The sequence below is a fragment of the Chelonoidis abingdonii genome, chromosome 20, assembly GCF_003597395.2.
Source record: "Chelonoidis abingdonii isolate Lonesome George chromosome 20, CheloAbing_2.0, whole genome shotgun sequence".
NCBI classification, from domain to species: Eukaryota; Metazoa; Chordata; order Testudines; family Testudinidae; genus Chelonoidis; species Chelonoidis abingdonii.
Genome location: NC_133788.1, coordinates 8,586,817 through 8,602,724, shown reverse-complemented (window position 1 = coordinate 8,602,724; position 15,908 = coordinate 8,586,817). Strand labels below are relative to the sequence as shown.

At 44.0% G+C, this 15,908-nt stretch overlaps 1 protein-coding gene across 4 annotated transcripts in view; it reads right to left on the bottom strand.

The window, feature by feature from the left end:
* GTF2IRD1 (GTF2I repeat domain containing 1) overlaps nucleotides 1-15,908 on the bottom strand; it is a 174,848-nt gene that overhangs the window by 14,170 nt on the left and 144,770 nt on the right. For 3 of the 4 annotated variants that reach the window (XM_075073922.1, XM_032786946.2, XM_075073921.1), the window contains exons 23-24: nucleotides 6,131-6,178; nucleotides 1,101-1,178 (exon numbers count right to left, since the gene is read on the bottom strand). In XM_075073922.1, the coding sequence (XP_074930023.1) occupies nucleotides 1,101-1,178; nucleotides 6,131-6,178 (126 nt within the window). The remainder of the gene's footprint in view (nucleotides 1-1,100; nucleotides 1,179-6,130; nucleotides 6,179-15,908) is intronic. The other variant, XM_032786950.2, reaches the window with a different exon arrangement.

The following is a 15,908-nucleotide window of genomic DNA, read 5'->3' as shown; positions in this document are numbered from 1 at the left end:
CTTAAGAAATAACTGTAGAGTGGTTATGCAAATCAGACACCCAGAACCACAAGAGGGGGGAACAGCTATTCACAGTTATGCGCCAGTAACTGTACTACATCCCTGCTCTGAGACAATTACACTGCTGACTGTTGTACAGAAAGCTACAAGTTTTTTGTTTTTTTATTGCTACTGCATGTTTGCAAGGGATTGAGGTGGAAGTACATGGATTATAGGACACAGAGACAGCCTGCAAACTGTATTTTCAAATACCATCTTCCTTCAGCTCCCTGGCCTACTTCTCTGCCACTGTTCCACGCATGTTTTCCCAAAACGTGCCTTGTGTCTGGAGTTTTGCCACATAGTGATTGAGCCTTGCTGTGCAACAAAGAGCAGGCAGAGGTGGGGTGCATGTCATGCTCCCAGGAGTTAAGAGGCAAGTGCATTTGCTGACAGGGTTAGTTTTAAGCCGATTCCCCCAATTCCCCGGAATCGGGCCCCACGCCTGCGCCTAAGAGGGCCCTGCACCTTAAGTGTCTTTCATTTTAAAAAGTTTTATTTTTTTACTTGCCGGGGGAGTGGTCCGGTCCAGGGCTTTGGTGGCATTTTGGTGGCGGGTGTATGTGTCTGGTCCTGAGCTTCGGCAGCATTTCAGCGGTAGGGGGTCCTTCAGTGTCACGGAAGACTCAGAGTGAGTGAAGGACCCCTTGCCACTCAAGTCCCGGACCGCCGCCCGGTATTCAAATCGGGCCCAGTTGTTCATAGAGCCAGCCCTGTTTGCTGAGCACACCATTGTTTATTCCAGTTTGTTACATCTTAAAAATGCATCAGCAGCTGATGTAATACTAAAGAGGTTCTATTGCCTGGACATGTTTCTCCGCACGTCCCCCTCCCCCGCCCCCGCCCAAAAAACCGAGATGTAGACAAAAAGGTCCCAGTCCCATCTGTCTGTCACTGGTGAAACGAGCAATGTCTCTAGAGAGGAGCTGAAACACGGGGCAGTGAGAAGAAACCTGTGCCCCAGCAAACTGCCATGTGCTCGGTCCATAAATAGAGCACTTCAGCCTAATTAATTTTAACTTTAGCTGCTCTCAGTAAGAAACTGCGAAGAGGCAACTCACCGTATTTTTCATTGAAAAGCTCTTTCACTTGCTCTCGGAGTATCACTTTTTCTCCAAGCCTGTTTGCATCGTCCTCGTCTGCAAAGAGAGCATACAAGGATCAAGTAGCCCACTTAGTTCCCCCCGCCAGCATAATAATAACAAAGCAAGGTCCAGAGAACGTGTAATCTCACTGCCACACAGCTGCTACATCCAAGACGTAATAGATTTCAAACTGCACTGTTTCTTGCCTTGCACCTTGTGTTCTCTTTCATACCTGTGCAGAGTGGGTATAAAACGCTGTCAAATCTGCATTTGCCACGCACTTACACGAACAATAGCATTTTACATCCATTTTGCAAGGCTGTAAATGACAACACAGTAAACAAAGCAACAGAGATGCAGGCCCTTGGAGTCCTGAGTACTCCCATAAGTGATATAAAAAAGTGAGCGCCTTTGATAACCAGACTCCTAAGTACAGGGTTGTTTTATAAATACATCACATGATCAGCCTGGCCTTTCTAGCCTTTTTGAATTATCCTCATCATGCCAAACTTCATTTTTCTTTATTCTTTCATTTTATTGACACAGTCACTTAGACTTTTTGCTGCTATTCAGCATCCTTAGGGAGGTTCAGAAAAACACAATTGAATCCAGAATGTGATCTCTGCAATGCTTTCCCAGCCCTGAGACTGACAGGTCCTGGTTATAAATCAGCTGTCTTTTCCATTCCTCTTTCTAATTCATACAAACAGTGAATAGTTACGCGCGCGCACACACACACACTCTCTCTCTCTCCCCTCCTCACCCCAACTCCAAAATCAGAAGATAGTTCTTGCATCTATAAAACTCAGATGATCAATGAACTGGGTATGGTATCTTTTAAAATTACATTGTCATTTACTTCAGCTGCATACTTGCTGGCTACCTACTGGAAAGCATAGTCCAGTATTCCTAACATAGAATCATCCTCTTGAAATTTAACTTCTCTATCTGTCCACAGTAAAATTACTCCTGGAAGACATTTGCTGTCTCAACAAGTGCAGAATTTGAGGCGAGGATGGCTGGGGATCACAAGGCTAGATGAATGTGGATCAGTGGCACATACATTTCCGCACACAAAGCCTGCTGATGTATGAACCATCCTTTCTGTTTCTAACACGGTTAACAGTTCAGGACAGGATATGGTGATCTGGGCATGTGATAGAGCCAAGTGGTCCAGGGAGCTGAAGTAGGAAGGGGGCGTATTTCAAAAACTGTAGACAGTAACAGTAATATAGACACTGTGTTAGCACAGGAAGGGCCACAGGGTCATCTTCATATCCCCTTTCCCAAAGTGTCCTGTTGTTCTATCTGAGGTAAGATTTAATACACACTTTAGGCTCATTACTAGATTGTAAAATATATGTTTGTTATGGTACTTTACACAAGGCTGTGTTTGTCTAGGGTTGATAACAAGTTGGGACACGGTCTTTCAGTGATATCCAAAGAGAAACAGTACACTTGCAAATAGGACTAGAATACATTCTGGGCTGACCCCGAGGTACAGGAGCAGCCCAACGGCCGACTGTTACAAAACGAGTGGTCAGAGTTTGCTCAACGCTTCACTTCCCCGGCCCGCAGAAATGGCGTTGTCAGGGTCTGGGAATGAAGCTCTTTTGAAGTACTCTTCTCAAGCAGCCCTTTCTGGCTAATCCAGCTGAATGTGGGGCTGCAGGGAAGGGAACAATATCAGAGGACCCCGTTCCCTGTTATCTACCTTCAATAATATCTTTGTTAAACAGACAGATTCTTCCTAGTTATCAATTAAGATTGGGAATTGGCCTTAATATTTAAGCGAGGAGTTAGTGTCTAAAAGATTGAATACTCTGGTAGGAAAAAAACAACAGCATTGAAAGGAAAGCGTATTGTGTCCTGTACATGTACATAGGCAGGTTTCATACAGGACATATTCATCTGACTACACAGCCATGGGGCATAGATATTGACAGTTTATTTGATCACTGCCGTTTGTTTAACTTCAGCAGCAATATGCTCGCAGCCTCAATTCAGGAAAGCATTTCAGCACATGTTGAAGTGCTTTGTTGAATCAGGGCCTGAGTTGCTTCAGCATCATCTTCAGAGCGCTGGGTTTTACTCTTGTAGAACTATTGTCCAGTGTGCTTGGCTTTTTCACAGTTTGTTTGCCAACCACCTCAGAGTTGGTGTCTTCAATATGACCCATACCAGACATTCAAAAATCCCAAGTTAGGCCCCCAAAGTCATTAGATTCGCTTAACAGCCGAGAGATTATGTTTTTAAATTATTTTGGGGTGGAGGGTGTCTTTTTCTTTGTCTTCAGTTTCTGTAGCTTTAGGATGCACTTCACTCAGGTCACATTTCCAAGGTTTTCTCTAAAACCAGGAGCGTTAGAAACGTACTTTTAAAAAGAAAGCTGAGATTCCCATGCCTCCAGGAGTTGGGGCTTTAAGTAAAACAGAAAGTAGTGTGAGATTCACAACAGAATCTCAAGAGTTAGCAATACAGCATCCTCAAGCGGGAGGGATAGCTCAGTGGTTTGACCATTGGCCTGCTAAACCCAAGGTTGTGAGTTCAATCCTTAAAGGGGGCCATTTAGGGAACTGGAGTAAAGTTCTGTTTGGGGATTGGTCCTGCTTTGAGCAGGGGGTTGGACTAGATGACCTCCTGAGGTCCCTTCCAACCCTGATATTCTATGATTCCTGACTACCTCATGTGTGTAATCTGAAGCCTCAGGGCACAGCCTCGTAAAAGCTTCTCCTCTGAGCTGCTGAGATTAGAAGACAATAGCTCTATGTGCCAGACATTGAACTCAGAAAGCAGGAGTTTGTTTTAAAAGAAGCTGGAGGACAAGTAGCAGCTCGTATTCAGCGACCACAATGAAGAAGCTTGAAAGGAACATGCCAAAAATTGGCCACAAGGAACTGATTTCAAGAAAGAAAAATAAGAATTTCTCTTTTGCTCTCCAATTACAGTAGGCATGTGTTTTAGCCAGGGCTATAGAAGGCTCCTAAACTATAACACCTGCACTTCCCTTTCTACTCCCTCTGTGACTTTCCTGTTATTTATGCTGTTTCCTGGGCACACGGATGTATAGATGGTAGCAGACAAAGAAAGAAATATCAAAATCAAGTGGTTTTTTGTTGTCTAACTTTACAGCATTTTGATTTCTCTGGGATTTAAAAAGGTGAAGCTTTTGCCCTTTCGCTAATCCTCCAAGTGACTATCAAAGGACAAAGATCTGAATGTGTTGTCTATCCTGGGGTTGCTTTGGTGATGGTGTGAGGCTCTTAAGTTGGTACCCGGTGACTCAAACTAGACTACCACAAGTGGGGGAAATTCAGACTGAGCATGCACAACAGGGAAGCCAGAGAGGAAGTACAGAAGAATGCAGGGCTTTCACTAAACTGTGCTTTCTTCTTGTAAAACGTCTTTTTACAACACAGAGTCACCAGTACTGGGCTTCGAAGCAATCACTATTTCTCATTCAGGTCTGCAGACAGCTCTAACCAGACATGTTTCAGGGCACAATGTTCATTCTCTAGGTGTGACTGGGCAGGAGAGAACTTGATTTGGCTTTTTATGTATTTGATATTGTAATATAAATTGACTCAAGAAAACCACTACTATTACACTCTAGCGTACCAATCCTGTACAGCAAAGCATTGTTATACAAACCTTCATGGCACAGCGCTGTACTATCATTTTTAATGGACTTTTTAAAAATAAAAAACAAAGAAAGATGGTGGCCAAAAGATTTCATTCCTCGAGTGGGTGCCTAAGGTTAGGATTCCAAATCTACAGGCAGGCATGGAAATAAAAAGGTTATCCAGCTTCATGATGCTTTGTTGATTTGGTGGACATGGAGAGTCTAATTTTAGTTTTACCGACTGGATAGAGTAGCTCAGGGGAGGGTAATGTAATATGTGAGGGAGTCTTTCACCTCCACTTGACTTGAATTCAACCCAGCAGTGAGTACCACCGAGTGGTTGTTTGGTGCCCTACGTAAAGTGAGTCGATTGGTTCTGGTCCAGTTCCTCATGTGCAAATGTCCATGTTATTTACAAATGAACACCCCCACAATGAGTATCCTGCACTAAATGCACCCAAAAAAAGGAAGGGAAAAAAGTCTAGAACACAAAGAATACCTATGTGAACTGAGTCAATTATGGTTTGAGCCTTGGCCTGCTAAACCTAGGGTTGTGAGTTCAGTCCTTGAGGGGGCCATTTAGGGAACTGGGGCAAAAAATCTGCCTGGGGATTGGTCCTGCTTTGAGCAGGGGGTTGGACTAGATGACCTCCTGAGGTCCCTTCCAGTCCCGATATTCTATGAATTATCAACACGATACCACCAGGGTAAATGGAATCTGCTGGCAAACTTCATTAGGCCCAAATTAACAAACCAATGGTACTTAAAAGGCTCAACATATGTTTCCTGAGTGTAATTATAAATATGTAGGAGCATGTAATTAACATATAGAGGCGTGGGGCCAGATTCCCATTTGGGAAATAAATGTAGCTCCACCGATGCCCATTGAGAAATGCCTTACTGTATAATACACACACATTATGCAAGCTCTTGTTTGTGTTAGTACATTTAGTCAATGGAGCTATGCCAATTTAAACCAGCTGAGGATATGGCCCAGCATATGCAATAATTTAAGTAAATAAGTACTAGAATAATTTGTATGAACTGCACAATAAGACTTCTCAATAATTAATCAATTGGACAGCATCAATGAACTAAGCATAGATACGCCAGGTCAGTTTGCCTAGAGCAGAACTGGCACCGATACCTAGAAATTACAATAATTGGTGATTGAAAATGCATATCATAATTACAAAATATTTGTTAAATGCATCTTGTATTCATTCAGCTCTTGGTGCCATGGGGGAAACTGTGCAAGGGAGGGGAAAAAAAAAACAAAAACACCTGCAACTTTGGGGTGTTTTCACAGTTTCAATCCCTTATTAACACCACAAATACAATTTTTGTCTGCTACCATCTACAGTGCATCAGCTGAGCTACGTACCATTCAAAGCAGCGTAAGCTTTTTCCAGTGATGTTATCCGTCTAGGGGCTACAGTACAAGTTAAAAGGAGAGAAAGAGAGAGAGAGAGAGCAATGAGTGCTGTTTCTCATTAGTTCCTTTGCACAATATTCATAAACAGCACAAATCCCAGTACTGCATTATAAACGACAATATGAACCTTCTCTGGTCTCTAATCTCATTGGTGGAAAGATCTCATCAGCAGATAAATATTGCTATGAAAACTTCATAAACATGATCAGGTGGCATAAAACAGGCCCCAGTTCAGCACAGTATTTAAGCACGTGAATAGTCCCATTGACTTCAACAGAACTACTCAACTGCGTGAAGCTATGCGCATTCTTAAAGGCAGTGTTGGAATTTGGGCTGTGCTGATTACATGTTTCAGTTGTTTTGATACACTGCAGGTCGTGCTGAAGGAAGAAGCCCTCTAACCCGGGATGCAATTAACTTTAACATTAAACATATATTCATTATCCTAAATATGCATGGAGCAAAGCTGACCCTGTGCAGAGGGCCACCCCAAGGGCTATGCTCTTCAACCTTAGCTTTTGGTCTTGGGTGAGAAATGGTGCCAAGAACTGCACAGGCCTGAATTACACACTGGGTGCACAGCACCCTTATTTGCTCGTTCTCTTTCCAAGCTTAGCCAGGATGGAAGGACTCATTTATATTCCAGGGAAGCCTGCCACAGGGATTCAGGGGAGATATTGCAAACCACTCAATCACCTGCAAACATGCCACATAATCACCTCTGAAGTATATGTGACATCATGTGAAACATACACAAGGAAACCAAAATCTCCCCATATGGGGAGCAGAATGTCTGAAGTCCTTAAATGTAAATATAGCTAAAAAAGGAGAATAAATGTCATAGGGGGAACTTATATAGGCAAAGGATGAAGGGTGAAAGGAATATTCTGAGAACTGCCTGTCTTAGCCAGTGCTGTGGAGAGTATAATACAGAGATTAGAGTCCTGCATGAGCTTAGATTTCCTGCCAGACTCAGCTTCTAGGCTGCAGAGGGGAGAAAAGAGCAGGATAAAGGGGTAAACGTTGAACCTTGCTAGAGAAAAGGGACTCTGCAGTGCATTTATTAGGTGGCAGGGTGAGAGCGAGACCTGAAGCTGACTACTGACAAGGCAGAGGAGGTTGCGGCGAGGAAAATTCTATGGCTAAAGCAGATGAAAAGTAAACAGGATAATTGTGTTAGTTCTGTAGCAATGGGGAGGAAAACAGAGAAAAAGGGACCCCTAAAGAGATGCTGGCTCTAGTCACAATCTATGCAATGACAAGTGATAAAAAAAGGAATGAATTTCCTGGGGAAAACCAACAGTAACAGAGTGAGGACGAGAATCTACATTACGGTCCAAACAAAAATGAAGCAGATCATTATGATAAAGCTGACAGTTCCATGGGGAGAGGAATGTGAGGTGCCGTGGCAAACAAGCTAATGAGGAGGAAAGTCTGAGCAAGTTATGGTAATGACAGAGGCTGGAGGTGATGGTGACTGGAGATGGATAGAAAAGTACTCAACGGGAATACGGTTACAGAGAAGGAGCAGCATTCTGGGCACTGAAAAATTGTGAGAGGTGGGAGGAGAGACACAGGGAGAGAGAGAATTCACTAAGTGGAGCTACAAATAGTCTGTTAGGTTCTACATATAAGCAAACATTTCAAACAAAAGCTTAAGAGAACCTGCATTGAAATAAATGAGATAAAACAGAGAACAATAATATTTTTATATTCCTCATACTGAATGCGTAAGTCTCTATAATCTCGTGCCCAGCCATTTGTAGTACAGACTTATTTAGCTCAGTGGAGTCAAATCAAACAGAAAAAGAATAGTTACTCGCCTTGTCGTAACTGTTGTTCGAGATGTGTTGCTCATGTCCATTTCAACTAGGAGTGTGCGCACCGTGTGCACAGTCATCAGAAAGGTTTTCCCCCCTAGCAGCACCCGTCAGGTCAGCCGGAGCGGCACCTTCATGGTGCTCAATATATGACCCAGCCGACCCGGCGCATCCTCAGTTCCTTCTTGCCGGCTACTCCAATAGAGGGGAAGGCAAGCAGGTTTGGAATGGATATGAGCAACACATCTCGAAGAACAACAGTTACAAGAAGGTGATTAACTGTTCTTTCTTCAAGTGATTGCTCATACCAATTCCAACTAGGTGACTGCCAAGCCTTACCTAGGCGGTGGAGTCCGAGTTATGCAATTGCTGATTAGAGCACTGCTCTGCCAAAAGCTGCATCATCTCTGGTATGCTGGACGATGGCACAATGCGAGGTGAACGTATACACCAAGGACCAAATTGCTGCCCTCCAGATTTCTTGTATCGGGACCTGGGCCAGGAACGCCGCTGATGAGGCCTGAGCCCTCATGGAGTGTGCCCTAAGTGCCAGAGCTGGGATTCTGGCTAACTCGCAGCACGTGCAGATGCAGGATGTGATCCAGGAAGATATTCTTTGCAATGAGACTGTGAGGCCTTTCATCCGGTCTGCCACTGCTATGAACAACTGGTTTGACTTCTTGAACGGCTTAGTGCGCTCGATGTAGAAGGCGAGCGACTGCCGAACATCCAGGGAGTGCAGCCTCTGCTCACAGTTACCGGCATGAGGCTTAGCAAAGAAAAACGGGCAGGTATATATCTGAAGTGACACAACCTTAGGAAGAAGTGACACAACCGTAGGAAGAAAGGCTGGGTGAGGCCTAAGTTGCACCTTATCCTTGTGGACGACTGTGTAAGGTGGGTCAAAGGTGAGGGCCTTCAACTCAGACACCCTGCGTGCTGAGGTAATGGCGACCAGAAGAGCTACCTTGTACAATAGACAGAGGAGGGAGCAAGTCGCTTGCTGTTCAAACAGGGGCCCCATTAGATTGGAAAGGACCAAATTTAGATTAGTCCTTGGCTGTCTAATCTGGGGATGGAGATGTTCCAGGCAGGGGCGGCTCTAGACATTTTGCCGCCCCAAGCACGGCGGCATGCCGCAGGGGTGCTCTGCCTATCGCTGGTTCCGCGGCTCCGGTGGACTTCCTGTAGGCGTGCCTGCAGAGGGTCCACTGGTCCCGTGGCTCCACCGAAGCCGCGGGACCAGTGGACCCTCTGCAGGCACGCCTGCAGGAGGTCCACTGGAGCTGCCTGCCACCCTCCTGGACACCGGCAGAGCGCCCCCTGTGGCATGCCGCCCCAAGCATGCGCTTGGCGTGCTGGGGCCTGGAGCCGCCCCTGGTTCCAGGCCCTTGAGAAAATGTCCCACCATGGGGTTGGCAAATACAGAGTGTCCGGATGCTCCTGGATGGAAGGCTGAAATAGCAGCGAGGTGTACCTCGATGGATGATGCTGCCAGGCCTTGTTGATTTAGGTGCAGGAGGTAGTCTAGGATGAGTGGGATAGGCACCTGTATCGGAGGTGTGTAATGCTGGGCAGTAAGAAGGAACTGAGGAGGCGTCAGGTCGGCAGGGTCATATATAGAGTGCTATGGAGGCACCACTCTAGGTGGCTCCACAGCCAACCTGATGGATGCTGCTAAGGGAAAACTTTCCAACGACTGCACGCGGCGCACACACGCCTAATTGGAATGGATATGAGCAATCACTCGAAGCAGCAGCTTGGGCTTTGTAACCAGCCAGTGCAAATCACATTTCTGAGCAGAATGTCTCAGTTTGACGTGAAGCAGGGGACTCCATGTTCACTTTTGCTGATTATGGAGAAACCAGATGCTTTTGTGTCTGTAAGTGTGCAGAGGTTATGGTATTGCGATTTGCATCGGTTACTACAGTCCTGTTATTTACCATCCTGGAACCAGACAGAGTTCTGCCAAAGATGCCTGAGGCAGCAGAAAAAGCTTCCTGCTGGCAGGGAGAGAGCTAAAAAGCAATAAACTCCACCACCCTAGAATTACAGAGGAGGGGGTCAGAAAGGCTTTCTAGGGTCCTGTCACCCATGACCATGCACCAGTACCCAGACTCTGAGGGTCAAATCCTCACCATGTGTAAACTGTCATCGCTTAGCTGAACTCAATGGAGCTGTGATGATTTACAGCAACTGAGGATCTGGCTTCTATGTACCAAGCTCCTAAAAGTTTAACCTAGTCTGCTCTTCAGCACCTCTTGTGTTGCCTCCTCACCCATCTCCTCCTTTGGCAAACTCCCAAATTGTGAAACCCTTACTCTGTGTATAGTAGTCCATGTAGTAAGGGTGGCATAGCTGGGGCCTAAGATAATTTATCCCCTACTACTATCTGTGTTTATGTTGCCTGGTGCTATACACTGAGGAGCAAGGTGCTACTCCTCAGTGTAAATAATGGGTTCACACTCTGGCCCTTCATTTTGTCCCCTGTCTTAATTCTAAACCATTACTTAGTGTTTTGCTCAGTTACCGAGTTTAAATGACTCCTTGTTGCTGCTGCCCCTATCATGAATGTGTAAACAGTGGCATTACATCATAGAATGTAGGGCTGGAAGCAAACTCAAGAGGTCATCTAGTCTAGTCCCCTGCAAGCATGGCAGGACTAAGTATTTATCTAGACCAGGGGTTCTTCAAACTGGGGGTCAGGACCCCTGAGGAGGTCATGAGGTTATTACATGGGTGTCGTGAGCTTTCAGCCTCCACCCCAAACTCTGCTTTGCTTCCAGCATATATAATGGTGTTAAATATATTTTAAAAAGTGTTTTAATTTGTAAGGTGGGGAGGGCGTCTTGCACTCAGAGACTTGATACATGAAAGGGGCGACCAGTACAAAAGTTTGAGAACCACTGATCTAGACCATCGCTCACAGGTGTTTGTCTAACCTGCTCTTAAAAATCCCCAGTGGTGGAGATTGCACAACCTCCCTAGGCAATTTATTCCAGTGCTTAACCACTCTGACAGTTAAGAAGTTTTTTCTAATGTCCAACCTAAACCTTCCTTGCTGCAATTTAAGCCCACTGCTTCTTGTCCTAGCCTCAGAGTTTAGAACAATTTTTCTCCCTCCTCTTTGTGACAACCTTTTATGTACTTGAAAATTGTTATGTCCCCTCTCAGTCTTCTCTTCTCCAAATTAAATAAACCCAATTTTTTAAATCTTCCCTCACAGGTCATGTTTTCTAGTCCTTTACTCATTTTTGTTGCTCAGCAGAATAACTCATTTGAACTAAATGGGGTTCCAGCCAACAAGTTCCCTTTTCACTTCTCCTCTATGAATGATGCTTCCTGTGCCCTACATTGCATTTGTATGGGCAAGGCCAGATTCTGATCTCAGTGTAAATCTGAAGTAACTGCACTGAAGTTACCCAACATTTTCACCGGTGTAGCCAAGAACAGAATTCAGGTCACTGACCCTATACTTCTTTTTTATATATTTTCTCTAGGCTGTACATCGTTTATGTCACATAACTTCTTTTCACGAATTATACTCTTGATATCTTATTTGGACTCCCTTTTTTCTAATACTGACAAGCGCCCAATTGACACAGCTCAAAGTGTGGCTTACCCAGGGTCATATCAAGAGCAATTATTAACCCCCTGTTCTTACCTGTGAGATTCCTATTTATAGTCCACCACCACCACTTAATGAGCTCCAATATAATTTGCTACTGACCACCCCCCGCCTCTCCCCCGAGCCTTCTCAGTGTTACTAATGGCCCTTGTTTATTAGCGGCACCACAACCACACTTTGAGGGCCCAGATGAGATCGGTGCACCACTTTTTTGTGGTGCCAGGCACTGTGCATGCAGAAAATAAGAGACAAGCCCCTGCTCCGAAGATCGTACTGTGTAACGACACAAGACAAAGTGTGGATGGAAGGGAGGATCTGCACCCCCATTTACAGATAGGAACTGAGGCACAAGGAGAACAACAAAAGGTGGAAGATTAAGCAGTCCCTCCTACACATCTTTATCTTCAACCATCCTGCTATTCCTGCTGCACCCTCTTTCCTCCTGCTCAGCAGAATCACCACATTCGGTCTGCACACCCAATTTACATGGCTTTCAGACCAGCTCATACCACTGTCTAACTTCACCACTGAGTCTGGCCCAGAGGTTTCCATGGGAGTTTGATCTGCTCACATCAGGGCTGCATTTGGCCTAGTATGTGTAGAGAGGTGACAGCGAGAAAACTTTGCGAGAATTAGAGTGCAAATAAGCAGAGCAATGAGAAAAAGAGGGGATAAAGCTTCCAAATTCTACCAAGAACGCAAACATAAAAGAGGGGAATGAACATGGTACAGGCCAAGTTACTTGTGCAACTGACGATCAGTCAAGGTAATTGGCCAAGGGACCAGGCTTAGCCTCCTACTTGCAGGTAACCAGTCATTTGGATCACAGGCAGTTTAGATAGGAGCTAATATGAAGAAATATACAACAGTGTTTTCCCACCTTGGATGTGAATGGAAACCCTACCGCACAGCAGCCCCTCATCAGGGGAGCAGAACATCCCCACTTTCAATAAACTAGGGAAGGGCTACATAGATGCAAATGGAAATGGGTTTAGCTTCTCTGAGCACTGAATCCCAATTCAACAATTCATGTAAACCATTCAAGCATGAAAGTTATGACTGAGACACTTAATCATGACCAGCTAATGTTCAGCCTTGGAAACTAAACAATGGTTCCCTGGCTAATGCTCCCAGCCCATTGGAAAGGTGAGTGCAGAAGGTTAATTATTCCTTGCCCAGCAACACTTGGTTTCTGAACAGTTACAAATTTGATTTGCCCCTCGGTTATGATTTTCTGCCTATTAAGCTTTCCTCACTGCACTAACTCAAGGAAGATCCTCACGTGCCAGGGGCTACAAAAAAGTCACCCATCATAATCTAACAGACAGCCTCACAGTTTCATCCTCTGCTGTGAATTTATGGGCACAAGTGAGGGCCTATAGCAGGCTAGAAGTGTTGCCTGAAATCTGTTAGCAGATCTTCAGCCAGCTGACAAAGTGTTATGTGGGTTCTGCGGACTCAAGAAGGCAGATGATTCACTAGTCCACTTGTATATAAGGTAGCTGGGAGTGACTTTTGGAGGGAGAGAGGATCTAGGGTGTAGACTGAACACTTCTGAAGGAGGAGCCTGTAAGAGCAGCCAACCCCAGTGAGAAGCCTTGAGCTAAACTTTTGTTTATTGCTGAACTCTTCCATTAACAAATCAAAACTCCAGAAAGGCAGTGAATTTTGGTAGCTGGATGTCTACATACCCTCCTCTGTGCTCACAGTTATTTGCAGGCACAAAAGGGAAGACCCTTTCAAGATCAGGTCTTAAAGCTCCACAGTAGATCCTTTTTCTGCATTGTACATCTGCATAGACTGTAAGCTCCTTTAGGATCGCGACTTCATCTTTATCTTGCATAGCATCAGGGACACCATAAGTACTTAACCAATATAATATCAACAATCTTACCATGGTGGAATGTATCACTGGGACATTCTCACCCCTGCTGATTAGGTAGCAACATCTATCTGAGAAAGGGAACAACATGTATTCTACAACGGACAGCAGAATAAGCGGGCACTGAATGAGCAGACGGACATAATATTCCGAAGTTCAATGTCACAGCAATGCAAACTGGCAAGTTACATTTAGGGGAAACATTTAATGCATGTTATTCAGAGAATGTAATATGGACTCTGCAAGTATCCAGCTTTGTAGGAGTAGTGATTTCAAAGAAATACAAAAGGAGGAAGTATTTGTTTTGGTGGAAAGAAAACCAGCCAAAGACACTTCCAACATTTCAGATGAACACTTCATTTTGTTTTTTTGATCTGAAAGCTCAATTAAAACAGAAAAAGAAAGTTAATTAAGGTCCCGGTCCTACAAACACATGTGCTGAGCTTCAAGCGTTTTAGTCAGCTCCCTGAAGTCAATGCAACTGCTCTTAAACATATGAACATACAACCTAAAGGGATCTCCTGGCTCATCAAATCCAGCCTGCTCTTGTTGCAGGCAATCCCATTATACAATCTGATTCATAAATTTAATCAAACTGCTTCTTAAAATTAGTTCGGTTGTATAGCCCCACTATTTCTAATAGCAGGCAGTTTCAGAACCTCATTCCTCTGATAGTTAGAAACCTTCTTCTAATTTCCAGCCTGAATTTATTCATGACCAGTTCATACCCATTTAGTCTTGTGCCAACACTGTCCTTTAGCAAGCTCCTCTCCCTTTGCACTATTTACCCCCTTGGTTATTTGAAGGTAAGCACATGTCTAAATGCTTGCAAGACTGGGACCTAGGCAGAAGAATAGTTGCTGTGGGGTGACCAGTGATAATGCTGTCACTCTGGAAATAATTGGAGGATTTGTGTTCTCTGAAGAACATGGCAGAATATGAGATTCTGGCAAGGAAAAGGGGAGGTGATCATTGAAACAAGACAAAAGAAAAAAAATTAACGGAGTGAGTTAGCTGGTAATCACGTTATTACCTTCAAATACTTGTGAGGCCACTGTACATGCAGGTGAAAGAGAAAAGTAAAAACAACAAAAGCAAAAGAAAAGACAAGTTCAACTGGCTGGGATGAACACTCAGTGTTTAAAAAAGGCTTTGAAGTTGCACAAAAATTTAATCAAATGATCCGTTTGATTTTCCGTTTGATTTTCCACCTTCAGACTACATCAGTAATAACTTTAACATTTTATATTTCATCTTGGGGGTGGGAGGGGGAGTTAAGATAAGAAAGAATCCTCCAACTCCTGCTTCTCTTCCTGTTTGGTACCAGGACTGGGAGGGTAAAATAGAGCACTTGGGTCTGAACTTCAGAAAGCAAGGGGAGAAATAGAAATAAATGTCCCTGAAGTATGTTATGGTCGGCTCAGTGTGAGATCAAGTGCTTTTCCCTGTTTGTTAAGAGTTTCGAATGGGAGACGTGCCACATCAAAATCTGGTGAAGGATTGCAAAATAAATAAATAAATAAATGTGTTTTTTTTAATTAAAGAACACCGCCTGTCCTACTTTATTAATTGGAATACGGGAAATAATCTGTCAGTGTGGTGCAGAGTTTGGGGAATAGGACAGATGGGGCTGGTGTGCATTTTCAATCAAAGCACATAAAAATTAACATACAGAAAGATTTTTTTTTGCGCTAGATTATTTATGCTTGATATTTTTTTTCAAAGGCTTGAATTAAGCCTGTTTTGTATCTCTGTGCCTCAGGAAAGAAGAAAAGAAAGACAATTTATAGTGTTTATAGTGCTGGAATTTCAACTCCCACCTCTTCCATCTCCTTTGATTCTAATACTGAAAGATCATTCCAGTCTAAAAAGGATTCTGAAGGACTTTCCTCTGAACAGATAACATCAGTGGATTGAAAATTAATGAGAAAATTAAAATTAAAAAACCTCAAAGTAAAGTTTGTTATTAAATACTTATTTTGAGGTGCTGCCCATAGGGCTATATCCAGCTAGATGGGATTCCTTTCCAGGGTAACTATGGAGGTACCAAAGCCTACTGCTGATACTGAAGCCCTATTTTGATGGCTTACTTGAGAATTAAAGTAGCATATATAAGATTTGTGCAGACCTATAGTTCAAAGTAAGGACACAGAGACTCAGCCAGCGTCTCTCTAGCTCAGTGGCTGTAGAAGACTTCACTATTTTGGAGGTGAGAATTTCAGAAGAGCTGGTCTGACTTGTTCCCGCAGGTACAACTCTCAGTGAACTCCAGGGGAGCAGAGAGAGGCCAGTCTAACTACAATACTACTTACACTCATTACTGGAGTAGTTGAGCATCTCCAAATCTTTAATGTATTTATCTTTACACAACCCTGTAGGCAGGGCAGTGCTAGTAGC